Below are 24,379 nucleotides of genomic sequence, written 5' to 3'. Positions count from 1 at the left end.
TAGCCGGGCACAGTGGCTTACGCCTGTAATCTCAGCACTTTGGGAAGGCGGGGGGATCACGTGAGCCCAGGAGTTCAGGACTAGCCTGGGCAACACAGCAAAACCCTGTTTCTACAAAAAATAGAAAAATTAGCTGGGCGTGGTGGCGCATGCCTGTAGTCCCACCTACTTGAGAGGCTGGGTCAGGAGGATTAATTGAGCCCAGGAGGCAGACGTTGCACCGAGCCAGTGCCACTGCACTCCAGCCTGGGTGACAGCGAGACTGTCTAAAAAAAACGAAGTGGCCCTTGCTATGGGGATGGGTCAGTGTCAGGGACCCAGTTGGTCAGAGCAGGGGAGACAGATGCTTGTTTTTGAATGCACAAATGTGAGAGATGGAATTCAGGTTCCATGCCAGCTCTGGAGCATTTCATATTTTTATTTATTTATTTAAGAAGAAATTTTTTTTGAGACAGAGTCTTGCTCTGTTGCCTGGGCTGGAGTGCAGCGGCGCAATCTCAGCTCACCGCAATCTCCGCTTCCTGGGTTCAAGCAATTCTCCTGCCTCAGCCTCCTGAGTAGCTGGGACTACAGGTGCCCGCCACCACACCCGGCTAATTTTTGCATTTTTAATAGAGATGAAGTTTCACCATGTTGGTCAGGCTGGTCTCGAACTCGACCTCGTGATCCACCCACCTTGGCTTCTTCCCAAAGTGCTGGGATTACAGGTACGAGCCACCGTGCCCGGCCTTGTGTAGCACTTTAAAATGTGACAAGGAGAGCAGAGGACATGAGACTAGCAAAAGCTTTAAGAAAATCACTATGGTTTCCTCTGAATTCTTACGAAAGGCTGTTTTTCGGAAAGCTCTCAGAATGGCACGTGACAGCCGACAGACAGGAAAACACCATGGACAGCACTTGGTTAGTGAAGGATAGAGGAGCCAGAGGATGGTCAGGCCGTGGTATTAGTGTCATCCTCACCACAGATCTGGGCTTCGGGTGCGTCCCCTTCCCTGTGGCCGCTTGTGCCTCCCTGGCTTCTTCCTGGAGCCTACAAGACTGTTTGGGCCAGAGTTGCTGAGCTGCAGGAACTGGCTGCCCAGGGAAGCCATTAAGTTTCAGGACCGCACAGCCAGGGCTCCAGGCCCGGTCAGCCAGGAGCACCATCCATGGTGGCCACGCCAAGCCTTAGTGAGTGTTTTTCTCACAACAGAATCTGCACAGCAGCCACTCTGCACGCTGGTCTCGCCTCTCTTCCCGTAGCCTTTTCTTACCTGCCTTGAACTCTCTTGCAGAGAAACTTCTGTTCCCACGGAGGTGCCCTGACACAGGACATCACTGCCCACTTCTTCAGGGTAAGCTGCTCCCTCAGCCCCTCCCATGGCCTTCTCAGAATGCTGGGGATGGGTCCTCCTGTCAGCTTCCTGCGAGTTCCTGCACTCCGCTGGTTGTGGGTCCTCGCAAACCGCCGACCTCCTGGTGCGTTCTCTCCTGCAGGGCCTCCTGAACGCCTGTCTGCGGAGCAGAGACCCCTCCCTGATGGTCGACTTCATATTGGCCAAGTGCCAGACAAAATGCCCCTTAATTTTGACCTCTGCTCTGGTAGGCCAGCTCTCTTGTCGGGAGTTTTGTTTTGGGGATGAGCGGGAGACTCCATGGCTGCCTCTGGCGTCTCTGCAGCACTTCTCCATCGGGGTGTTACCATCTCAGAGAAAATGCGTCGGGAGACATGGAGGCCACAGTTAAAGATGCCAGCTCGCGGCAGATGGGGGCTGCATGTCCTGAGTTCCTAGAACTGTCCCCGCCCCCACCGCCCTGGCCATGGGCACCCTCAGGACTTTTCCCCTGTGGACCCCACTCAGACCCCACGGCACCTTCGTGTCCACAGGGTGCAGGGCTTGTTTGTTCACTGTCTTGGGTTACGAATTGGCTGTAGGCTGTACGGTGGCTGCCTGTGCCCCTCACGAGAGCATAACCGTGGCCCACTGGCGCCCGACTACGCTTTCGTGGGACTTCAGAGCAGAGACTTCACCTCAGCTCCCGCCAGAGCTCAGCAGGCTCCCCTAACAGCCCAGGGTCCCGGGAGTGGTGGGGGCAGCATTTCCCTCACTTCCGTGACGGCTCACTTAGTCCTGAAGACCACAGCTGTCGCCCTCCCTTCTCAGTTATCAGGGACACGAGGGCCTTTTTTTTCTCCCGCAGCACAGCATGTTCCCCAAGGAGCTCCCCAAGCTGCATTTGCACCAAGTTGTAGCTCAGTTAGTGGAATTCACGATAAATGAACTCTTCCGTGTTTAGAACGCCAGCTCTCAGCTGAGGACATCGAAGGACCAGGCATTCCCAGCTCAGGGGCAGTGTGGTCCCTTCACTGTTTCGTTAGGCCAGGCTCTTCCTTCTCCAAATTCCACGTCTTCCATGAGTGTGGGTAATAATGCCTCATGGAACTGCTTTGAGCCTTAACTGAGGTAAAGATACTGGCTTTGGAGTTCCAGAGCGCAGGGTGAGTGTGGGCCCGTGGTGGCCTGTAGGAGCGCTGTGGGCTTGTCATAGCTGTGGCAGCGGAGGTGTGTCCACCCCAGCCCCCCTCCTCTGTGTCCTGCTCTCTCTCTAGTTGTGGTGGCCGAGCCTGGAGCCTGTGCTGCTCTGCCAGTGGAGGAGACGCTGCCAGAGCCCACTGCCCCGGGAACTGCAGAAGCTGCAAGAAGGCCGGCAGTTTGCCAGCGAGTACGTGCGGGTGGTGAGGACGGGGTGTGCCTGCCCAGATGCACTTTAGGACCTGCTCAAGGTCATCTCCTAAACACCCTGGCTTGCTTGAGGAAAGTGGTGTGGGCAGCGTCTTGTGTGAGCAGGGAGAAAAGAACCGAGTTCTTGTGGTGGTGGGCGCCTGTAATCCCAGCTACCCAGGTAGTCCTTTGTTCTCCGTTCTGGGAGGGAATTGCCTGATCCAGTCACAGGGCCAGGCAGGGAGAACTGAGGGAAATAAGGCCTCTTCTTCCAAAACTTACGCAGCTGGGGCCCAAGAGCACAGGGCAAGGTGGATAGGACCCGGCCGGCTGCCTCCTGTCAGCAGGAGCTCTCAGAACGCCAGGATGCGCTAGGGGCAGTACCAGCACCTGCCCAGACTCTCAGTGGACCTGGGGGTGCTGGGGGATGCAGACCTAGTTTCTGATGGTCCTGAAGCCCTCTGTGTCCTCTGATGGAAAGGCAAGCCCCAAAGGCGACAGGTGGGAATAAGGACTTGGCTGTAAGGCCCTGCACTGAACCCGTTTTCTCTGTCCCAGTTTCCTCTCCCCTGATGCCGCCTCCCCGGCACCTAACCCGGCCTGGCTCTCAGCTGCTGCACTGCACTTTGCGATTCAACAAGTCAGGGAAGAAAACGTCAGGAAGCAGCTAACGAAGCTGGACTGCGAGAGGGAGGAGGCAAGACAGGAAATTCTTTTACTGACTCTTTTCTCGCAAGCTTGGTTTCAATCCGTGCAGCTTCTCTGGGCCTGCCTGATGAGCTGCGTTTTTCTAAAGACAAATGGGCTTGGAGTAAGACTTTGACTCTCAAGTTTACTAGTAATAATAATTCCACTTTTTTAAATGGTTGTATGTATTTGAGACAGGGTCTCACTCTGTCGCCCAGGCTGGAGTGCAGTGGTGTAATCACAGCTCGCTGCAGCCTCGTTCTCCTGGGCTCAGGCCATCCTCCTACCTCAGCCTGTGGAGTAGCTGGGACTACAGGTGTGTGCCACCATGCCCGGCTAATTTTATAATTTTTTCTGAGATGGGGGTCTCTAGTCCAGGCACGGTGGCTCATGCCTCTAATTCCAACACTTTGGGAGGCTGAGACAGGTGGATCACTTGACGTCATGAGTTCGAGACCAGCTTGGGCAACATGGTAAAACCCTCTCTCTACAAAATATACAAAAATTAGGCCGGTGTGGTGGTGCATGCTTGTAATCCCATAGCCTGTAAAGTTACTCGGGAGACTGAGGCAGGAGAATCGCTTGAACCCGGTAGGCAGAGGCTCCAGTGAGCCGAGATCATGCCACTGCCCTGCAGTCTGGGTGACAGAGCGAGACTCTTGTCTCAAAAAAAAAAATTTTAAAAAGTAGGCCGGGCGCGGTGGCTCTCGCCTGTAATCCCAGCACTGTGGGAGGCTGAGGCGGGTGGATCACGAGGTCAGGAGATCAAGACCATCCTGGCTAACACGGTGAAACCCCGTCTCTACTAAAAATACAAAAAAAAATTAGCCGGATGTGGTGGCGGCGCCTGTGGTCCCAGCTACTCGGGAGGCTGAGGCAGGAGAATGGCGTGAACCTGGGAGGCAGAGCTTGCAGTGAGCCGAGATCCCGCCACTGCACTCCAGCCTGGGCGACAGAGTGAGACTCCGGCTCAAAAAAAAAAAAAATAAATAAATAGAAAGTAAAACATGGGGGTCTGACTATGTTGCCCAGGCTTGAAGTGCTTTTCTTCAGCTTAGTTTTGTCCTCATCACAGCCCAGTGTAAAAACTGTCAGCTTCAAGTGGTGCCTTCTGCGTTCATGCTGCAGTAGCCTCGATTCACTTGCCGAGGGACAGCCCCAGATAAGCTTGCAGTGAGACAGCTCAGAGCTGGGGTGCTGGGGACAAGAGGCAGCAAGGACGCAACTGTCTGCAGCCACAGGCATGGGGAAAGGAGTGGGAGAGGAGGCTGCTCTGAGTTCCCAGCCAGGGACCACGCTGGGCTAAGACCCACCTGGTTGCTGCGCCCTGGGAAGCCTGACAGCCCCCGCAAGACCAGTGACACCCACAGCCCTCTGTGCAGGGAGCCCAGGGTGGTGTGTATAGAACAGGCACGGAAACAAGCATCCCACAGGAGAGCTGCAGCCCCGAGATCCTGTGCCCAGCCTGAGATCCTCAACGCATAGGTGCCATGTCAGCACACGACTTACACCAGCTGAAAGCTGTGCCAACAGCAGTGCCCAGGGTTTTGGTGATTATAACAACCCTACAGGGATTCTTCTGGATGCGTCTTCAGGTTTCTTGTGTAGTTTTGTTAGAAGGGATTTTAGTGGCTCCAGGGCCTTAAGGCCCTAGTGTGTGGAGAGGACTGTCCACAGTCAAGCCCTGGATTAGGATGGAGCCTGTGGGTTTATCTTCAAGGATTTTACAAACACTTCTGACAGGAGGCCTTGCAGGGAGATGATGGTGAGTTGGGACTGCACACAGCCAAGGAGACTGCAGCAGTCTTTCTTCTGGCTCTTGTTACTTTTTCAAACTGTTTCTAGCTTTGTTTAAAAGCAAGTATGAAATGACCCAGCCAGCAGTAATTAATTCTCAATCAAGCTGTCTCTCTAAAAGTGATTGGAAAGTTTTCTAAGATCCACTTAAAGGATTTATGGCCTAGATGTAAAAAATTTCAATTAAAGAGGAACGTTTCGGCCTTATTTAGAATGACAGAGCACAGGTAATTTTAATGTAGTAAGAAGTGCACATTTTTATTTGCAGCTATTGGTTTTCCTTTTCTTCTTCTCCTTGATGGGCCTGCTCTCGTCACATCTGACCTCAAATGTAAGTCAGACCTTACCAGCCAAGGTGTCCTCTCCCACTGTGGCCAGGCAGGGGGAACCGGGCAGCCAGTTTCCAAGTCAGGGTTTCCAGAGTGGCTCAGGAGCTCCTTGTGTTTGCGGAAGTGTGAGAACTCCCACACCGTGAGCTTTTTTTTTTTTTTTTGAGATGGGAGTCTCGCTCTGTTGTACAGGCTGGAGTGCAGTGGTGTGATCTCGGCTCATTGCAACCTCTGCCTCCTGGGTTCAAGCGATTCTCCTGCACCAGCCTCCTAAGTAGCTGGGATTATAGGCGTGCGCCACCACGCCCGGCTAATTTTTGTATTTTTAGAGATGGGGTTTCACCATATTGCCAGGCTGGTCTTGAACTGGCCTCAGCGATCCGCCCACCTCGGCCTCCCAAAGGGTTGGGATTACAGGCATGAGCCACTGCATCCAGCCTGTGGGCCTTTTTTTTTTTGAGACAGAGTCTTCTCAGTTGCCCGGGCTGGAGTGTAGTGGCAGTGCTGTGATCTCGGCTCACTGCAAGCTCCGCCTCCCGGGTTCACACCATTCTCCTGCCTCAGCCTCCCGAGTAGCTGGGACTACAGGCGCCCGCCACCTCGCCCGGCTAGATTTGTTTGTATTTTTAGTAGAGACGGGGTTTCACCGTGTTGGCCAGGATGGTCTCGATCTCCTGACCTCGTGATCCGCCCGTCTCGGCCTCCCAGAGTGCTGGGATTACAGGCTGAGCCACCGCGCCCGGCAGGGCCTTTCTTTCAATGCCTTATTTCAGGACGTGGTGCAGCAGCCTTGGTGTGGGTGCTTGAAGTCCCTGGCCTCCTACCTGAGCCTCTTCTGGCCAGAGGCCCAGTGTTATCTTCCATAGGTTGTCACCAGTTTTTTTTTTTTTTTTTTTTTTGAGACGGAGTCTCACTCTGTCGTCCAGGCTGGAGTACAGTGGCCGGATCTCAGCTCACTGCAAGCTCCGCCTCCCGGGTTTACGCCATTCTCCTGCCTCAGCCTCCCGAGTAGCTGGGACCACAGGCGCCCGCCACCTCGCCCGGCTAGTTTTTTGTACTTTTTAGTAGAGACGGGGTTTCACCGTGTTAGCCAGGATGGTCTCGATCTCCTGACCTCGTGATCCGCCCGTCTCGGCCTCCCAGAGTGCTGGGATGACAGGCCTGAGCCACCGCGCCCGGCCGGTTGTCACCAGTTTTAAGACTTTCAATAAGCAAAGAAGAAATGCCTTGTGTGCTGAGGACTGTGCCCTCCTGCCCGCGGGAGCACAGCAGGTCGGCCATTCTCAGGGCTGCTCTCCTGCGGTTTACAGAGTGCCACGGACCCATCGAAGGCTTTAGATGTTTGTGCTGCAGTCCTCGAGTGTTTAGAGAAGAGGAAGATATCCTGGCTGGCGCTCTTCCAGTTGACAGAGAGTGGTGAGAAACACTCTGAGGCGCGGATGCAGAGGGCTGCTCTTTTCAGACGCAACTTTCAAATGGTTAAGAACGTGCCCTCCTTGAGGTTCACTCATTCATTTTCATGACTATCTTTCTGCTAAGTTTATAAGCTCCGTTTCAGTTGGGACAGATTTTAAGTACAAACGTGTAAGATAATTTACTGGGTCACTGGTCAACCCCAGGACCACTGGCCTATCATGGGGACTGCCTCTCTCTGCCCCACACCCCCTTCCTCTCCCAGCTGCTGACGGGTGCCCAGGTATCCTTGGCTCAGGCTGTTTGCCCCGCACCACCCCCACAGCCAGGCCTCCCAGGGTACACGTCCCAACCCCCAGGGGTGTCCCCCAGCACTGGTAACATAGGCAGAGACGTCCAGAGTTGCCTGAGCCACCTCTTGGTATTGCAGACCTCAGGCTGGGGCGACTCCTCCTCCGCGTGGCCCCGGATCAGCATACCAGGCTGCTGCCCTTCACGTTCTACAGGTACCTTCACCTACAGGCTGCTCAGGGAGCAGGGCACAGCCGTGCATGGTCAGGGCAGGGGCAGTGTTTCCCAGACCCCCGTCTTAGCAGCTCTGGCTCTCCCGCCGGAGGGGAAGGGTTGCCTGTGCCTCTGACGCACAGATGAGCAGCATCCCTTGGCATCACCTGCTACCTTTCCAGCAGTCTGTAGCCACTCGTCACCATGTCTTTACTTCTAGTCTTCTCTCCTACTTCCACGACGACGCGGCCATCAGGGAAGAGGCCTTCCTGCATGTTGCTGTTGACATGTACCTGAGGCTGGTCCAGCTCTTCGTGGCCGGGGACACAAGCACAGTTTCACCTCCAGCCGGCAGGAGCCTGGAGCTCCAGGGTCAGGCAGGTGCAAGGGCCAGTCCCATCTCCAGGGGAGCTCCCCGCAGCCTGAGGCTCCTTCTGCCAGAGAACGTTCCAACACAGAATGCAGATGGGGGGGACACACCAGCCCTGTTTCAGTGTCTTGTAACCTGTGACTTTGCCTGTTTTCTCTCTAGGGCAACCCTGTGGAATTGATAACAAAAGCTCGTCTTTTTCTGCTGCAGTTAATACCTCGGTGCCCGAAAAAGAGCTTCTCACACATAGCAGAGGTAACGTCAAGACACCCACCTTGGGCCACGTGGGGGATGTGAGAAATCACAGCTGCCTGGGCCACGTGCCCGCCCGGCTGGCAATGCGACGCCACTGTTTCTGCCAGAGCCCCTTCCCTGTGGTCTGAGGCCCAGTGGACGGCATGGGCTGAGGACCTGCTCCTCTCTCACAGCTGCTGGCTGATCGTGGGGACTGCGACCCAGAGGTGAGCACTGCCCTCCGGAGCTGGCAGCAGGCTGCTCCTGACGCTGACCTGTACCAGGAGCCTCATCTCTTCTGAGAGGACCTGCCACTGCACACCAGCCCAGCTCCTTTGTAAATAATTTATTACAAGCATAACACGGAGCTCTTGTTGCACTAAAAAGTGGATTACAAATCTCGATTGCTTTAGTGGGGAAAAGGAATCAATTGTTTATAAACTGTCTGGCCCCAAGTCACTCAGTGTTTGTAGGAAAATAAACCACTGGTCCCAGAGCAGAGGGGAGGCTACTTGAGCTGTACACCGAGGGCAGGCAGTACCCCCCAACCCTCCCATGCAGGTGCGCACGAAGGGTGAGGCTAACACGGCCATTGCAGAGTCCAGGCTGCTAGAGATGCTCATCCCCACTGCCGTCCTCAGGTGGGTTCTGGCTTCACCGCCTGGTCCTCTGTGGTCACAGAGGGGCTCGGTGGCCCGGGTGGTGGCTCTGCCTCCAGGGGCAGGGCCTTGTCCTGGGTCTGTGTCAGCGGGTGCACCATGGACATGTGTACGTTGAGGTTGTGGGCCTTCTCGAACCGCCGGCCACACTGGTCACAGGCAAAGTCCAGCTCAGTCTCAGCCTTGTGTTTGGTCATGTGGTACTTGAGGGATGCCCGCTGCCTGCACTGGAACCCACAGACCTCACACCTGGGGGACAGAGGCAGGTAAGAAGCTGCGTGGGCCAGCCACAGCCCTGGGGAGGGCCTGGCTCACACTTACTGCAAAGGCTTGGCTCCTGAATGTCGCATCTGGTGGACGAGAAGGTGCTTCCGCTGCTTGAAGGTTTGTCCACACTCGTCACAGATGTAGTTCCGCACCTCTGCGAGAGGAGAGTCCAGTGAGTCCAGGCCCTGATGCTCCAACCTCCCGGGGGGACGCCGACGAGAATGTAAAACATCACAGCCAGGAAGAAGTTTCCGCACACCATACAGTGGGCCCAAGCAAGGGGCCTCTGAGGGCCTCATTTATTAAGATCTCTAAACCGCTTGATATACTATCATATGGCTTCATCAGCCGTGTGCATGTGACGATGATTTTTAAAGAAACTTCAGAAATCTATTTCCTTAAACACAAATTTTTTTTTTGAGATGAAGTCTTGCTCTGTTACCCAGGCTGCAGTGCAGTGGCACAGTCTCGGCTCACTGCAACCTCCGCCTCCCGAGTAGCTGGGACTACAGGCGCCCGCCACCATGCCCAGCTGATTTTTGTATTTTTAGTAGAGATGGGGTTTCACCATATTGGCCAGGCTGGTCTTGAACTCCTGACCTCGTGATCTGCCTGCCTCGGTCTCCCCAAGTGCTGGGATTACACGCATGAGCCACTGTGCCTGGCCTACAAATTATTAAAGGACGCGGTATCACTAAGGCTGTACAGATCACTGACTGTCACAGCTATGGCTGTTCTCTAGAATTCATCTCCATATGAGAGGGGTCCATACCCAAGGGCTGGGGGTTATGCAAGGCTGTACTCGCTCTGGAAACCTTTCTTGCCCTCTTGAACAAAGAGATACCACTTTCTAGTCAGACCCATTCTCCTTGTGCTGCCTCCACAGCTGTCCAGCCCCAAAACACTTCACAAGACAGACTTTTCCCTGCAGAGGAAAACTCTACCTTGACATTTTACTCTACCCTGTTTTTTTTTTTTTTGAGACGTGAGTCTTGGTCTGTTGCCCAGGCTGGACTGCAATAGCCCAATCTCAGCTCACTGGAACCTCCACCTCCCAGGTTCGAGCAACTTTTCTTTTTTTGAGACGGTCTTGTTCTGTTGCCCAGGTTGGAGTGCAATGGTACAATCATGGCTCACCACAGCCTGGAACTCCCAGGCTTAAGTGATCCTCCTGCCTCGACCGCTCAAGTAGCTGGGGCCACAGGTGTGCACCACCATGGGGGGCTGGGGCAGTGGCTCACAGCTCACTCCCAGCACTTTGGGAGGCCAAGGCAGGCGGATCATGACATCAGTTCAAGACCAGCCTGGCCAACATAGTGAAACCCCATCTATACTAAAAATACAAAAATTAGATGGGCGAGGTGGCGGGCGCCTGTAATCCAAGCTACTCGGGAGGCAGAGGCAGGAGAACTGCATGAACCCAGGAGGCGGAGGTTGCAGTCAGCCGAGACTGTACCACTGCACTCCAGCCTGGGCAACACACTGTCTCGAAAAAAAAAAAAAAAAAGGGGGCTGGGAATGGTGGCTCATGCCTGTAATCCCAGCACTTTGGGAGGCTGAGGCGGGCAAATCACCTGAGGTCAGGAACTCGAGACTGGCCTGGCCAACACAGCAAAACCCGCCTCTCTACTAAAAATATTACTTGGGCGTCAAGGTGGCTCACGCCTGTAATCCCAACACTTTGGGAGGCCAAGGCAGGTGGATCACGAGGTCAGGAGATCGAGACCATCCTGACTAACATGGTGAAACCCCGTCTCTAGTGAAAATACGAAAAATTAGCCGGGCGTGGTGGCAGGTGCCTGCAGTCCCAGCTACTCAGGAGGCTGAGGCAGGAGAATGGCTTTAACTCGGGAAGCGGAGCTTGCAGTGAGCTGAGATTGTGCCGCTGCACTCCAACCTGGGCGACGGAGCGAGACTCCGTTAAAAAAAAAAAAAACAAAAAAAAAACCAGCGTGGCAGCGGATGCCTGTAGTCCCAGCTACTCGGGAGGCTGAGGCAGGAGAATCACTTGAACTAGGGAGGCGGAGGTTACAGTGAGCCAAGATCGCGCCACTGCACTCCAGCCTGGGCAATAACAGTCAGACTCTGTCTCAATCACTAAATTTAAAAAAATATCTTTGGTAGAGACAGTCTTACTATGTTGCCCAGGCTGGTCTCAAACTCCTGGCCTCAAGCAATCCTACTGCCTCAGCCTCCAAAGTGCTGGGATTACAGGCGTGAGCCACTGCACCCGGCCTGATTTCAGGTTTTTAAGGAACTGCTGGTTGTGACCATCAGTGAGTGGACAGATGCAGAGTCTGAAGAACCAAACACAAGGAACTGCTGCCATCAGGAGAGATGTGGGAGAACCCAAAAAAACAACAAAATAACCCGCATGTCAGGAGATGATCCAGCAGTAAAAATCAATCCTAATGAAAAAAGACTTTCTGTAGTAAATTCAAATAAGAATAAATAATTCTTATTCTGTAATAAGTCCAAAACCAAGGAAAACTATTTAAGGATCAATATACAGTTGTCCTCAGCTGGTTCCCCCCGCACCCCAACCCTTACCAAAATCTGCTCATACTCAAGTCCCAAAGTTAGCCCTGCAGAGACCCTACAGAACCTGCACTTATGAAAAGGCAGCCCTCTGAATACCAGGGATTCGAGTCCCTGACCACGTATACGTGGGTCCACATAGTTCAAACAAGTTTTTTTTTTTTTTTTTTTTTTTTGAGACAGTGTCTCCCTGTTGCCCAGGCTGGAGTGCAGTGGTGTGATCTCAGCTCATTGCAACCTCCACCTCCTGGGTTCAAGCAGTTCTCCCACCTCAGCTTCCCAAGTAGCTGTGCCTGCAGGCATGCGCCACCACGCCCAGCTAATTTTTGCATTTTTAGTAAAGATGGCGTTTTACCATGTTGGCCAGGCTGGTCTCGAACTGCTGACCTCAAGGTGATCCACCCACCTTGGCCTCCCAAAGTGCTGGGATTACAGTGAGAGCCACCGTGCCCAGCCAAGTTTGTCATTTTGAAAACATATCCTTGTTGGATTATAAAAGTAACTTGTACATTATAGGAATTGTGAAAAATAAGACGGGCACAGAGACAGCACCCTCAGTCACAACTCCCCCACCCACCTCCGGTCTTTTTTTTTTTTTTTTGAGACGGAGTCTCGCGCTGTCGCCCAGGCTGGAGTGCAGTGGCGCGATCTCGGCTCACTGCAAGCTCCGCCTCCCGGGTTCTCGCCATTCTCCGGCCTAAGCCTCCCGAGTAGCTGGGACTACAGGCGCCGCCACCTCGCCCGGCTAGTTTTTGTATTTCTTAGTAGAGACGGGGTTTCACCGTGTTAGCCAGGCTGGTCTCGATCTCCTGACCTCGTGATCCACCCGTCTCGGCCTCCCAAAGTGCTGGGATTACAGGCTTGAGCCACCGCGCCCGGCCCACCTCCGGTCTTAATGAGACGAGCTACACACGTGAAGCAGCAGAACCACACATGCCTCCCGCCTGTCCACACGGGCAGCGCCCCAGAGTTGGCGTGCCTTCATGCCTTCCACCTTTTAAGAGACACTTGTTTGGGCTGGGTGTGGTGCTCACACCTGTAATCTCCGTACTTTGGGAGGCCGAGGTAGGTGGATCACTTGAGGCCAGGAGTTAAGAAATTGGCTTGGCCAACATGGTGAAACCCTTTCTCTGCCAAAAATTACAAAAATTAGCAGGCGTGGTTGCAGGTGCCTATAATCCCAGCTACTCCGGAGGCTGAGGCAGAAGAGTCACTTGAACCCGGGAGGCAGAAGTTGGGGTGAGCCAAGATGGTGCCACTGCACTCCAGCCTGGGCAACAGAGCAAGACTTCGTCTCCAAAAAAATTAAAAACTAAAGTGACCAATTTGCAAAGGGACACCAAGATTGCTTGGCGATCGGTTTTGACAAACTGTCTAGATCCTGGGGAGCCAGGAATTCCTCCCATCACAGGGAAGGGCAGATTCACACTGAGGCCTGCTCTAGCCTCCTCCACCTACACGACTGTGAGCACCCGGGGCCCATCAGCCACCTGCACGCGATCCCCAACTCCTGGGGTGGGGATGGGTATCAGGAAGACGGGAAAGCAGGTCACGTGCCCCTGGCTGTCACCGCGCGGGTGACGCTGACGACGGCAGTACCTGTGTGGATGAGCTTCACGTGCCGCTGCAGGTAGCGGTCGATCATGAAAACCTTGTTGCAGCCAGGGTGGGGGCAGGGCCGCTCCCGGACCTCCTCGTGGTGCTCCTTGATGTGCTTCTGCAGGAGAGACTCAGTGAGAGACCCGCAGAGCCTCACCCGGGCCGAGCGGCACGGACCCTCAGCGGGTGGCAGCTGACGCCCCTGGAAGGAAGGCAGATCCAGCTCCTCCAGCTCCACCACTGGTTCCTCCACAGCTTCACTCCAAGACACTTCTAGACCCCCAGGGGGTGTCTCAAGTGAAAGTCTGGCCCCACATCTACCCCAGGTCCCCGGTCACCTTGGGCACAAGTCTGCGTCAGGCCCTGCGGAAACACCCGGTGCCGGCCCCAGGCTCACACAGACAGCTGCGGGGCCTGGTCCGGCACAGCCCGTGCTCACCTTCATGCCATCAGCGCCTCGGTACACGGCTGTGCAGCCCTGGTAAGGACACTTGTAGATGGTGGGAAGCTCCTCCCTGCAACAAAGAGCACGCATGGAGCCCGGCCCCGACAGGCAGGGCGAGCCTCGAGCTCCAGGCCTCACCTCTCACAACGAAGCTTCTTCTTCCACCCGGGCTTGGGTCCCGGCTTCTTCCGAATTCTTGGTTCTTCAGACTTCTTGGCTTCCTTGCTTTCGCTTTTCTTACCAGAGACCCTGAAAAAAAGAGGTTCCCAGATTCAGTGGTTTCTGATCTCCATCTGAAAAAGGTTTCTTGTCTCTAACAGGAGACATGTTTCTGAAGCTTCCCTGAGTTGCTTCTGTGCTGACTGACCCTCAAAATCTACCTGAAGCCACCACAGCCAGAGCAACTCTGGACAGGAGGCCTCAGAGGCGAACACAGCAGAGGGCAAGGCGCAGGCACAGCAGGGGTGAGTGCTGAGAACTGAAGCTTCATCCTGTGCTACACATAAAACCCAACACTGGAGATATCAGGAAAGATGGCAGAACAGACAAAGGGGCTACCCCTTCATCAAAATGACCTTAAACGCTAGGAAAACGCTCAGAATCCACTCGCTGAAACCAGGACAGCTTGATTCCAAGCTCAAGCCCCACCCGGGCTTTGGAGGAACAGGTGCTGTTTCCCCCGGAAGCACAAGGTGAGCAGCTGCCATCCCCGCATTCCTCAGCCCTGCCCCCGCTGCAGGGAGCCCAGCCTGTTCCTGGAGCTGCTGACTGGGACCATGGTGGGCAGGAGACCTTGTCCTCCAGAACTTTGGGGTTGCGCATTTTAGTTGGTCTGGCAAGTCCCTGAGGGACCAGCAAATGCAGCAGCGTCCAGTGTGTGTCTATTGGAGCCTTAGAGGAGACACACACTTGTGGTTCCTTTTTGGATCCAGATAAGGATAGGGAAGGAAATTCCTCAGGAAAAGAAGGGAACTTCACCATGATAAAGCTTCGACGTGAAACCCACAGCACATGCCACACTCGATCGTGAAAGACTGAAAGCTCTTCCTCCAGGACGAGGAAAAGACACGGGTTCTCACCACTGTTCTCAGCACAGCACTGGAGGCCCTGGCCAGAGTAACTGGGCAAGGAAAACAGAAAAATTCTCCCTATTCACAAATGACATGACCTTGTGTGTAGAAAACCCTAAAGATCCACATACACAAAAACCCGAATAAATGATTTCAGCAAAGCTGCAGAGTGTAAAATCCATACACAAAACCCAGTTATGTTTCTTTGTATTATCAATGAACAATCCAAAAAGGAAATTAAAAGAAAAATCCATATGCAAAAGCATGAAAAAAGTAATTTACGCTGCCAAGTCCAGTGGCTCACACTGGCAATCCCAGCACTCTGGGAGGCTGAGGTGAGAGGCTCGCTTGAGCGCACAAGGCTGCCATCAGCCATGATCGTACCAATGCACCCCAGCCTGGGCAAGAGCATGAGACCCTGTCGCTAACTGCCCTTCTCTTTAAAGAGTGCACTGAGGCTGGGCACAGGGGCTCACGCCTGTAATCCCAGCTACTCAGGAGGCTGAGGCAGGAGAATCACTTGAACCCGGGAGGTGGACCTTGCGGTGAGCTGAGATCCGGCCACTGCACTCCAGCCTGGGCGACAGAGCGAGACGCCGTCTCAAAAAAAAAAAAAAAAAATTCATTGAAAAGAACTGTGTTGACTTTGCACAGGCTGCGCCTTCTCTCCCTGTCCCTGATAACTGGTTTTCATGATCTGGCCACCTGCCCTGCCTGCCTGGATTGGGTGGCCCCTTGTTTGTGGAGTGGCTGGCCATACGGTTCCCACACTGACCGCTCTCTTCCTCAGCACAGGAGGCTTCGGAGCACCCGCAGTCTCTGTGCCCTTGTGTCTGGGACGGGGATCCTTGCGGACGGGGTGGGCTGGGCTCAGGCCTCACTGCTGCTTGTCAGTTCTTTCCCCACGAGGGCGCAGGCCCTGGTCTTCACCTCTGGCTGGAACCACTGACCCCTCATTAACACATCATTGCCCCCAGCTGAGGGTGCAGGTGAGCTTGCCTGCTAGAACGCGAAGGTCGAGTCAAGAAGACTGCGAGGCAGCACATGGGTTGGGGGCTGTGCAGACGCCCTTCTGGGTTCCCAGGGGGGTCTCACTGTAGCAGCTGAGGAACCAAGTGCCCCTGGCACTCGCCGCAGTCAGGAGGCCATGCTTGCTACCACCCAGTCCTGCCTCCTACGCCGCGGGTCCCACTAAAGTCACCCCTTTAACTAGAGGCCTCTGAAAACATGTCTCCTGTGTCTCTGTCCCAAAGCACGTCTTTGTCTGCACTCCTGGGGTCCAGAGGAACTAGAGACACAGTCTGATGTGCTGTCCCTGTCACAGCAGCAGGAGCCCAGCAGAGAGGACCCTCCCCTCCTGAATCTGCCTCTCTGGAAAAGGCTCACCTGGCCCCTCCCATCCCAGCTCCCAGCCCTCCTCTCACCAGCATCCCCAGACCCTCTGGGCAGCAAGGCACAGAAACATTCTCAGGTGTCCTGGGATTTGGACTCAACCCGGGGGGGTCACAGGGAGTGGGGGCTTCTCATCAGCAGCCTCGGGCGGCACCCCAGCCATGATTCCTGGGAACAAACCTGAGGGTATGGACCCCCGGGCACCTTTTCTGGGCCTGACCAGTTTTCTGTTCATGCTGAGGCCCCTGCAGCCCCTCTCCGGCCTCCTCCTCTGCTCCTGTTTCTCTTTTCAGAACTTAACAGCATCAGAACTTCAATGAAAAAGGCAGTTGACCTCTCAGTCTGCACTGCAGGGTTCCAGCGGCTGACTGTGGTACTCAGAGCCGCCGGCCCTCTGGACCTTTGTTCTGGACTGAAATGCTCAGGGACAGGGACCGGGTCAGTCGCCAACTACCTGGCAGTGTTCCAGGTACTCCTGGGTACAGGGTTGCAAAGAAGACAGCACAAGTGAAAACCAGCCCTCACCACCAAGGCCTGTGTTCTAACCAGAGAGAAAACATAAATCCCTAAAAACAAAGTCAAAACAAGGCCACAGAAGTGACTCCACAAGGAAGTGGACCGTGGCTGCCTGGCCATGGACGTCAGTGATGGGGTCATAACTGTGAGGATGACAGAGCTGGGTCCTTGGGCCTCAGGATGCACACAAAGCAGAAGCGATGGGTTGGGGAATTCCAGGGGGGACACTGGGGTGTGAACCCAGGGCAGGACTGGCAGAAGGGACCTAAGAGCCTCGTTCTCAAATGAGGCTGGGTTTTGTCAACAGACACCTGCCGTCCACTGCTGGGACTCTGAGGCAGCCCTACCCCGGCCTGCTGGTCATTTCACAGCGCTGAGACCACCAGGAGGGTACGCACAGCGGGGAGTGAGACCCCCTGGGGCACAGGCGGGTGTCTAGGTCACCCAGCGGATGCCTCCAGCAGATCCCGGGCTGCCCACTTACTTCCTTTCTGGGTAAGGCTCAAAGGACTCATCCGAAGACTGGGCGTTTTGCTTCTTGTCGTTTTCGTCTTCACTCAAGACGTCTCTAGGAATGAAGAGAGAATCTTCAGCAAAGCCCTGGGCCTGGGCAGTAACAGTTCCAACAACACCCCTGCCTAAAGATTAGCACATGGACCCCCACGTCCCACGTTCGAGTTCTTCTGAAAATGTCTTAAATCTAAAATCCCCAAATTTCCAATCTCATTTCCGAATGCAAAGGACCGACCAGGCTCACAAGCCAGCAACCCCCACAAGCCATGTGCTCCGGGCACCAGGACACTGGACTTGGAAAGAGCACTTTCCACAGCAGCCCAGAAGGGGTGGAGGCTCTCAAAGGTGGCTTCCTGCTAAGCAGACTTTGAAAAATCAACCACCTCACCCTGTAACTGCGAACCCCTATGCAGCTGATGGGTTTGCCACGAGCCACTTCTAAGTTGATGCAAGTGGCTGGGTGGTGGCTCAGCCTGTAATCCCAGCACTTTGGGAGGCTGAGGCAGGTGGATCACCTGAGGTCAGGAGTTCAAGACCAGCCTGACCAATACCGAGAAACCCTGTCTCTACTAAAAATACAAAAATTAGCTGGGCGTGGTGGGGGGCACCTGTAATCCCAGCTACTCGGGAGGCTGACGCGGGAGAATCGCTTGAAAGCGGAAGGTGCAGGTCGCAGTGAGCTGAGACGGCGCCACTGCACTCCAGCCCGGGCAACAGAGTGAGGCTCAGTCTAAAAACAAAGTTCACAAAAGGAAAAGAAAAAAAAAAAAGACTGTGGCCTTTATGCTGAAACCTGAGCTGTGGTTTTGTCTCCTGGTGGTCTTGAGGACAGCCTTAGCCAGCCCAGGTGCCTCCTGGCACCTGCCCGATTTCATCACTGGACACCCCACTGGGATTGCCCCCCAAACTGGGCTGTCCTCATTTGGATGAGGTGCGTCTGTGTTGCAGCCAAGGTTGACAGGAGAGGGTGGAAATGGTGCAAACCCCAGCCTGGCACAACTGCCCTGAGTGGCGCTTGGCTGAGAGGCAGGGGTGGCCCAGGGAGTTTGCAGACACTGATGGGGTCCCTTCTGAGGACTGTCCTCCTCCAACACCTCCTCACGGAGCCTCTGCTTCAAGTCAGAACAGTGTCATAGTCAAGGGCTAAAGTCAGGCTTCCTCTACTCCAGAAACAGCTGGAGCGAACACAAAACCATAGCCCTAAAAGAGAAAACAGCAGCAGAAACAAAGGACCCAGCCACAGAGTGGTTCAACAAACTCACTTCTAGGCTGCTCCAGGTCAGAAACCCTATCGAGCTCCCTCTGGAGCTGCCTCAGGTCTGGGGGTGCCCTCTGGCCCCCAGCAAACCACCAATCAGAGACAAGAAGCCTCGGAAGCTCCCCAGCCCTCCTCTCCTCCCACCTCGAGAGGAGGCGCGTCCCAGCCAGGGACAGACAGCCGGCCCCTGTGACGGCTTAGTTCGGTACCAGGGCACGGGCAGCTGGCCCTACGATGGCTGTTTGGTTTTTGAAGGAGAAATGTTAGGCTATTTAAACCCACTCTTCTCTCACCCCTCAGAAAGGTCACTGAACTCGTCTTTTACCCGATCATCCGAGGTTGAAGATGGGACCTGCTTCTCACCCAACTGCCCTGAGAAACAAAGAACAAGGTCCTGTCACCAACATGGAGCACAGAAAGGTCTCACCTGCCAGGAGGTACGACTCCACTACTGATGACCAGAAGGGAGCCTGGGGTCCCTGACCCGCAAGTTTCCCCCACCTCGGCCCCATCCCTGCCAAGAGTGCTACGTGGCCTCCGATCCTGTCCCGCCAGCCCGACGTCCAGAAACACACAGGCAGCAACAAGCATCAGAACCTCAGGAACAGCAGAACCAGAAAGCCCAGTCCTTCACAGACTCCGATCCAGTCATTCTAGGACAGCCTGGACTTGGTGGATGTTCTGAGACATTTAAACAATTACTGGGCCGGGCACGGTGGCTCACGCCTGTAATCCCAGCACTTCGGGAGGCCAATGCGGGCGGATCACAAGGTCAGGAGAATCGAGACCAACCTGGCTAACACGGTGAAACCCTGTCTCCACTAAAAATACAAAAAATTGGGCCGGGCGTGGTAACTCATGCCTGTAGTCCCAGCACTTTGGGAGGCTGGGGCGGGCAGATCACCTGAAGTCGAGAGTTCAAGACCAGCCTGACCACCATGTTCTCGAGAAACCCCATCTCTTCTAAAACATACAAAATTAGCCAGGCATGGTGGTGGGTGCCTGTAATCCCAGCTACTCAGGAGGCTGAGGCAGGAGAACCGCTTGACCCTGGGAGGCGGAGGTTGCGGCTCACTGATATCGCGCCACTGCACTCCAGCCTGGGCAACAGAGTGAAACTTCGCCTCAAAAAAAAAAAAAACTAAAAACAAAAATACAAAAAATTAACTGGTGTAGTGGCACGAGCCTGTAGTCTCAGCTACTTATTAGGCTGAGGTAGGAGAATCACTTGAACCCAGGAGGCAGAGGTTGCAGTGAGCTGAGATCGTGCCGCTGCACTCTAGTCTGGGGAACAGAGCAAGACTCCATAAATAAATACTATTACTGTTCTCTCGGCCAGGCCTGGTGGTTTATGCCTATGATCCCAGGCTTTTGGGAGGCCAAGGCAGGAGAATCACTTGAAGCCAGAAATTCAAGACCAGCCTGGACAAAACAGTGAGACTCCATCTCTACTTAAAGTCAGTTTCTTTTTTTTTTTTTTTTGAGATGGAGTCTTGCTCTGTCGCCCAGGCTAGAGTGCAGTGGCAGGATCTCAGCTCACTGTAATCTCCGCCACCCAGGGTCAAGCGATTCTCCTGCCTCAGCCTCCCGAGTAGCTGGGACTACAGGTGCCCATCACCACGCCCAGCTAATTTTTTTTTTTTTTGAGACGGAATCTCGCTCTGTCACCCAGGCTGGAGTGCAGTGGTGCGATCTTGGCTCACTGCAAGCTCCGCCTCCAGGGTTCATGCCATTCTCCTGCCTCAGCCTCCAGGGTAGCTGGGACTACAGGCACCCGCCACCACGCCCGGCTAGTTTTTTGTTATTTTTAGTAGAGACAGGGTTTCACCATGTTAGCCAGGCTGGTCTCAATCTCCTGACCTCACAATCCGCCCGCCTCAGCCTCCCAGAGTGCTGGAATTACAGGCGTGAGCCATTGCACCTGGCCTAAAATAAGCTTTAAACAGTATTGTTCTCGGCCGGGCGCAGTGACTCACACCTGTAATCCCAGCACTCTGAGGCCGAGGCAGGTGGATCACAAGGTCAGGAGTTCGAGACCAGCCTGGCCAACATGGTGAAACCCCGTCTCTATTAAAAATACAAAAATTAGCTGGGCGTGGTGACGCGTGCCTGTAATCCCAGATACTCGGCAGGCTGAGGCAGAAGAAATGCTTGAACCAAGACCCGGGAGGCAGAGGTAGCAGTGAACCAAGATCGCGCCACTGCACTCCAACCTGGGCTACAGAACGAGACTCTGTCACAAAAATACATACACAGATAGGTAAAGAGGTAGTATTGTTGTCAACATACTGCATACAGGTTTAAAAACCAAGCAGCTCTAAGACGTGACACTCACAATCCTGTTCCTACCCAAGGCCCCCAAACCACACTGTCTCATCTGTGCACCCGTATCTTTCTGAACTATCTGGGTAGCTGAGTTTTTGTTTGAGACGGAGTCTTGCTCTGTCGCCCAGGCTGGAGTACAGCAGTGCGATGTCGGCTCACTGCAACCTCTGCCCCCCAGGCTCAAATGATTCTCATGCCTCAGCCTCCAGAGTACCTGGGATTACAGGTGCCCACCACCATGCCTAGCTAGTTTTTGTATTTTTATTAGTGATGGGGTTTTGCTATGTTGGCCAGGCTAGTCTTGATCTCCGGACCTCAAGTGATCCGCCCACCTCAGCCTCCCAAAGTCTAGGATAACAGGTAGCTACGTTTTTTGGAAGCTCCCCTGAGGACTCAAGGTGGGAGCTGAGTGCCCAGGTGGGGACAGGTATGCAGAGCACACGCACGACAAGAGGCCGGAGGGAAACTGGCCCCAGCCCTCCTAACACAACATCCAAAAGCAGCTGCACCAGCCCACAGTGCTAAGGGTTCTGGGGCCCAAACAAGGGCTTTGTGTTCCCCTCAGCCTGTCAGCAGAGAAAGCTGCGCCACACTGGCCCACGCCAGGGTGTCACCAGGCGGCTGGCTGAGCGCCAGGAAATGACCTGCAGCTGGCCCAGGGCAGCAGCCACAGAGGCAATGGCCATTCTCTTCTCCCACGTCCACAGACAAGGCTCCATTCTTTTCTTCCTCAGTCCCCTCAGCCCCAAGCACAAGCTTAGAGGAAGACTAGATGGCTGATGAGCCACAGAAACTGCTGGAACAAGGCCCTGCTCACAGAGCAAGAGGCTGAGACACGCCGGCCGCCCCTCCCTGCTCTCTGGCTGTGGTGAGCAGCCGCAGGCCGAAACACCAAGCCCCAAGCTCTGTTCCTTCTCACACCACGCTCCGGCCACCACCTAGAGCAGTGGAGACATCCACTTTCTGCCGAAAACCCTGCCGGGCTGAGGAGCACAGATCCTGGTCTAGCACCAGCAAGAGGTGCCTCCTACCTGGGGCCCCGCAGAGGGGCAGGCTTGGCTGAGGTGGGAAGCCCGACCTAGGCCCCACCGCGTCGCTGTCCGAAGGAGGCTGGGCCTCATCCGTGCTGGGCAGAATCTTGGTCTCAGCCCCAACTGGGGTCCCTGTCCCTTTACCCTGGGAGGTCTGAGGGGCGTCCCCAGGGTTCCACCCTCGGTGCTGGGGCAGCCGTGGCGCCGTCTCCTTGTCCCATGGCCACTTGACCGCCAGCGCACTGTCCAGCAAGAAGGCTTTGCAGCTGGAGCTGGTGTCCATGGTGTAGTCGTGGCCCTGGTCGCAGCCCCACACGGCCTGGATGACGCCGCAGTACTCAGAGGACAGTGTCCTCTGAAGGTGGGGCAGGGCCCTGCAGCTGGCCGCGTGTCCGTGCACCCATCCCACCAAGCCGTGCAAGCACTGGGGGCTTGATGTGATCAGATCCACTGCAGAGAGTCAACAGAGATGTCAGCTCCACGGCTGGTGGGCACCCAGCCCACCCTCCACCGGGGGAGGACTCACCCAGACAGGCTCCCTCCTCTGCCCCTGTTGGGAGCTGGGCACCGACCCTGCAAAGGATCAGTGTGGCCATGAGCAGGACAAGCAAGCGCAGGTTCACAGCGCGTGTGGTACAGGACCCTCTCAAGGTCTCAAACCTCAGCGGTCCCCATAGGTAACCTTCTCTTCCCTCACCCCAGCTCCTCCCAGTTCGTCTCTCCACACCAATCCCAGGGCTATTCACACCGAGCCTGGGCATGGCCCATTCCCGCCACCCAGAGGCTGCCGCCAAGGCATGCCCTGTCCCTTCTCAGCACCCGTCACACTGCAGTGCTCACAGCCTGAACGTGCCCTCAACAGACTAGGGCGTACTTTGCACAAGGCTTCCGGCGACCCGTCGGGGAGACGTTGACCCTCTGCAGGAAGGACCTGAGGAGGCTGTGGCACTGGTAGAACTGGGCGTGGCAGCTCTTGCAGACAAACTGAGATAAGGTGGGGTCCTGGCGGACAGCCACCCCCAGCAGGCGCTGGAAGTCCCTGACGAGCACGCGCTCCTCCGCGGGCGGCCTCTCCACGCTCGCTCCAGGCGCCCTCTCAGAGATGCCGCGCAGGCTTCTCGAGGAAAACTTCCCGTGGCAGAGGCGACAGTGACCCATGGCGAGAGCCCGGCCTGCTCCTGCACAGAGCGGCAGAAAGCGTTAGCAGCCGGCAAAGGCGGAGGCTCCCGAGCCCGGGGCGTCCCGGACTCCAGGTTCGAGGGCAGCGCCTGCATCGCCCTCCGCGCGGCCCCCGGACACAGCAAGCGGCTCGGGCGCGCGGCTCTAGGCGGGACAAGCCGCCCTGTGGGGGATGCGGCCGCTGGTCCAAGAAATCTTTCAAATTTCAAAGGCCTCTGAAAGCCTCCCAGCGAAACAGCTTCACGAGTGAAACCTGGAACTGCACCCTCCTCCCAGCGACCGCGAGACCCGGGGACGGCGCTGCGCCCTCCAGGAAACGCCGCGGTTTCCTGTCTGCAAGTGCAGGTGCCGCCTCCTTTCCTGCTCCCGGAGAACACGAAGCCGGAGAGGGCGATTCCCACGCGCGGGCGCCCAAGGGCGACCTGCCCGCTGTGACAGCGCTCCTCACGCCGGGTCCCTTCTGACCGAGCCCGCGGCCGGGGAGGCCGGGCCGGCGACGCCAGCGCCACGGAGCGCGGGGAAAACCGAGCCGGCCGCCCAGCGCCTATCCAGACGCAGACCCGAGTCCGCTGCGCGCTCGGCCGGGTGCAGAGGAGGCCGCGCCGCTTCCGGGCGTCCGTGCAGCTCCGCCCACGCGCAGCCCCCGCCGCGACCCCCGCCCGCCACGCCCGGGCCGCGGACCCACCTGCCTCGTCCACGCCGTCCTCGCCCGCGTCCCCGCAGTGCCCAACCGGGCCCCAGGCGCGCCGCGCCGTCGCCCCGTCCACCCTCGACCCGCCGCTGAGGGAAGGGCGGCCCCGAGCACGGCCGCCGCCGCCGCCCGAGGCCCCGCGCTGCCGGGCCGCCCCAGGGGACAGGAAGCGGCCCAGCCGGTCCCGCTTCATGGCAGCGGAGGACGCCAGTAGAACCCCGCGGGTGCTGCCCGGCCCCGCTCGGCCCGGCTCGAGGTTCCTGGAAGACCCGGCGTTCGGCTCCGCTCGGCGCGCTGGAAGGGAGGCGGGGCGGGCAAGGGGCGGAGCGAGAAGCAAAGCGAGGCGGGCGGGGCGGGCCAGGGGCCAGCGGCGGGACCCCGCGGCCGAGGTTCCACGCGCGGTGCCAGCGCCCCCGCTCGTCGCCGCTCCCCTCTCCGGCCCGAGGGCGGCCGTGCCCGCCGCTGCCGCCAATGGAGCGCTGGCCTGGGGCGGGGCGCTGGGCGGAGGGGCTCGCCGAGACCTCACGACGAGCCCTCCAGGGAGAGGCGACGCGGCCCTCCCCGCCTCTTACCGTGAGAGACGGAGGCGCGGGGCGGGCAGGCGCCGGCGGAGGCCACGCGGCGCGCAGGTGGCGGGCGGGCTGCAGAGGGGACGGGGGCCGGGGTCTCACGTAGACAGGGGCCCGGCTGCCGCGGTTAGACGCCCTTGGCAACTCCGTGAGGGGCCCTTCCCGCCAGCCCCATCTAGAGACGGCGAAGGGGCCGGGCCCCGTCGCGACAACCCGCCCTAGCTCTGCCACCCCCGCCACTAACACCCGTGGGGCCCGAAGTACGCGCGGAGGGGGCCCGTCGCCGGAAGT

The 24,379-nt window shown here is 56.5% G+C and overlaps 2 protein-coding genes across 4 annotated transcripts in view; one reads left to right on the top strand and one right to left on the bottom strand.

Annotated features, from left to right (window-relative positions):
* The window catches only part of FANCA (FA complementation group A), a 75,467-nt gene extending 66,102 nt beyond the window's left edge, over positions 1-9,365 (top strand). Inside the window, exons 34-43 of one of the 3 annotated variants that reach the window (XM_025369498.1) lie at positions 1,275-1,334; positions 1,477-1,581; positions 2,591-2,703; positions 3,261-3,399; positions 5,455-5,517; positions 6,826-6,931; positions 7,359-7,434; positions 7,653-7,809; positions 7,965-8,057; positions 8,231-9,365. In XM_025369498.1, coding sequence (XP_025225283.1) covers positions 1,275-1,334; positions 1,477-1,581; positions 2,591-2,703; positions 3,261-3,399; positions 5,455-5,517; positions 6,826-6,931; positions 7,359-7,434; positions 7,653-7,809; positions 7,965-8,057; positions 8,231-8,338 — 1,020 coding nt within the window. In that variant the 3' untranslated portion in view covers positions 8,339-9,365. Of the gene's footprint in view, positions 1-1,274; positions 1,335-1,476; positions 1,582-2,590; positions 2,704-3,260; positions 3,400-5,454; positions 5,518-6,825; positions 6,932-7,358; positions 7,435-7,652; positions 7,814-7,964; positions 8,186-8,230 lie in introns of those variants that run through there. The other 2 variants (XM_025369499.1, XM_025369497.1) reach the window with 2 other exon arrangements.
* On the bottom strand, positions 8,373-24,373 carry ZNF276 (zinc finger protein 276). The gene is made up of 11 exons (XM_025369504.1): positions 23,514-24,373; positions 22,524-22,827; positions 22,176-22,222; positions 21,650-22,099; positions 18,587-18,665; positions 17,007-17,090; positions 13,683-13,793; positions 13,539-13,614; positions 13,100-13,217; positions 9,017-9,116; positions 8,373-8,944 (listed from the first exon to the last, which is right to left on the bottom strand). Exons 1-11 carry the CDS (start codon positions 23,710-23,712, stop codon positions 8,674-8,676), a joined length of 1,839 nt encoding a protein of 612 aa, XP_025225289.1. The 5' UTR covers positions 23,713-24,373; the 3' UTR covers positions 8,373-8,673.
* Between the last annotated feature and the right edge of the window lie 6 nt (positions 24,374-24,379).

Source organism: Theropithecus gelada, chromosome 20 (genome assembly GCF_003255815.1).
Source record: "Theropithecus gelada isolate Dixy chromosome 20, Tgel_1.0, whole genome shotgun sequence".
Taxonomy (NCBI): domain Eukaryota; kingdom Metazoa; phylum Chordata; class Mammalia; order Primates; family Cercopithecidae; genus Theropithecus; species Theropithecus gelada.
This window is presented reverse-complemented; position numbering and strand designations above follow the sequence as displayed.

What these genes read in the sequence shown, in the direction of transcription:
- ZNF276 (XM_025369504.1), bottom strand. Translation starts at nt 23,712, where the DNA reads ATGAAGCGGGACCGGCTGGGCCGCTTCCTGTCCCCTGGGGCGGCCCGG. An exon ending in AGAGGAGGGAGCCTGTCTGG is followed by an intron (nt 22,100 to 22,175) that starts GTGAGTCCTCCC and finishes GACTCTCTGCAG; the next exon opens with TGGATCTGATCACATCAAGC. An exon ending in GAGGCGCTGATGGCATGAAG is followed by an intron (nt 13,218 to 13,538) that starts GTGAGCACGGGC and finishes TCTCTCCTGCAG; the next exon opens with AAGCACATCAAGGAGCACCA.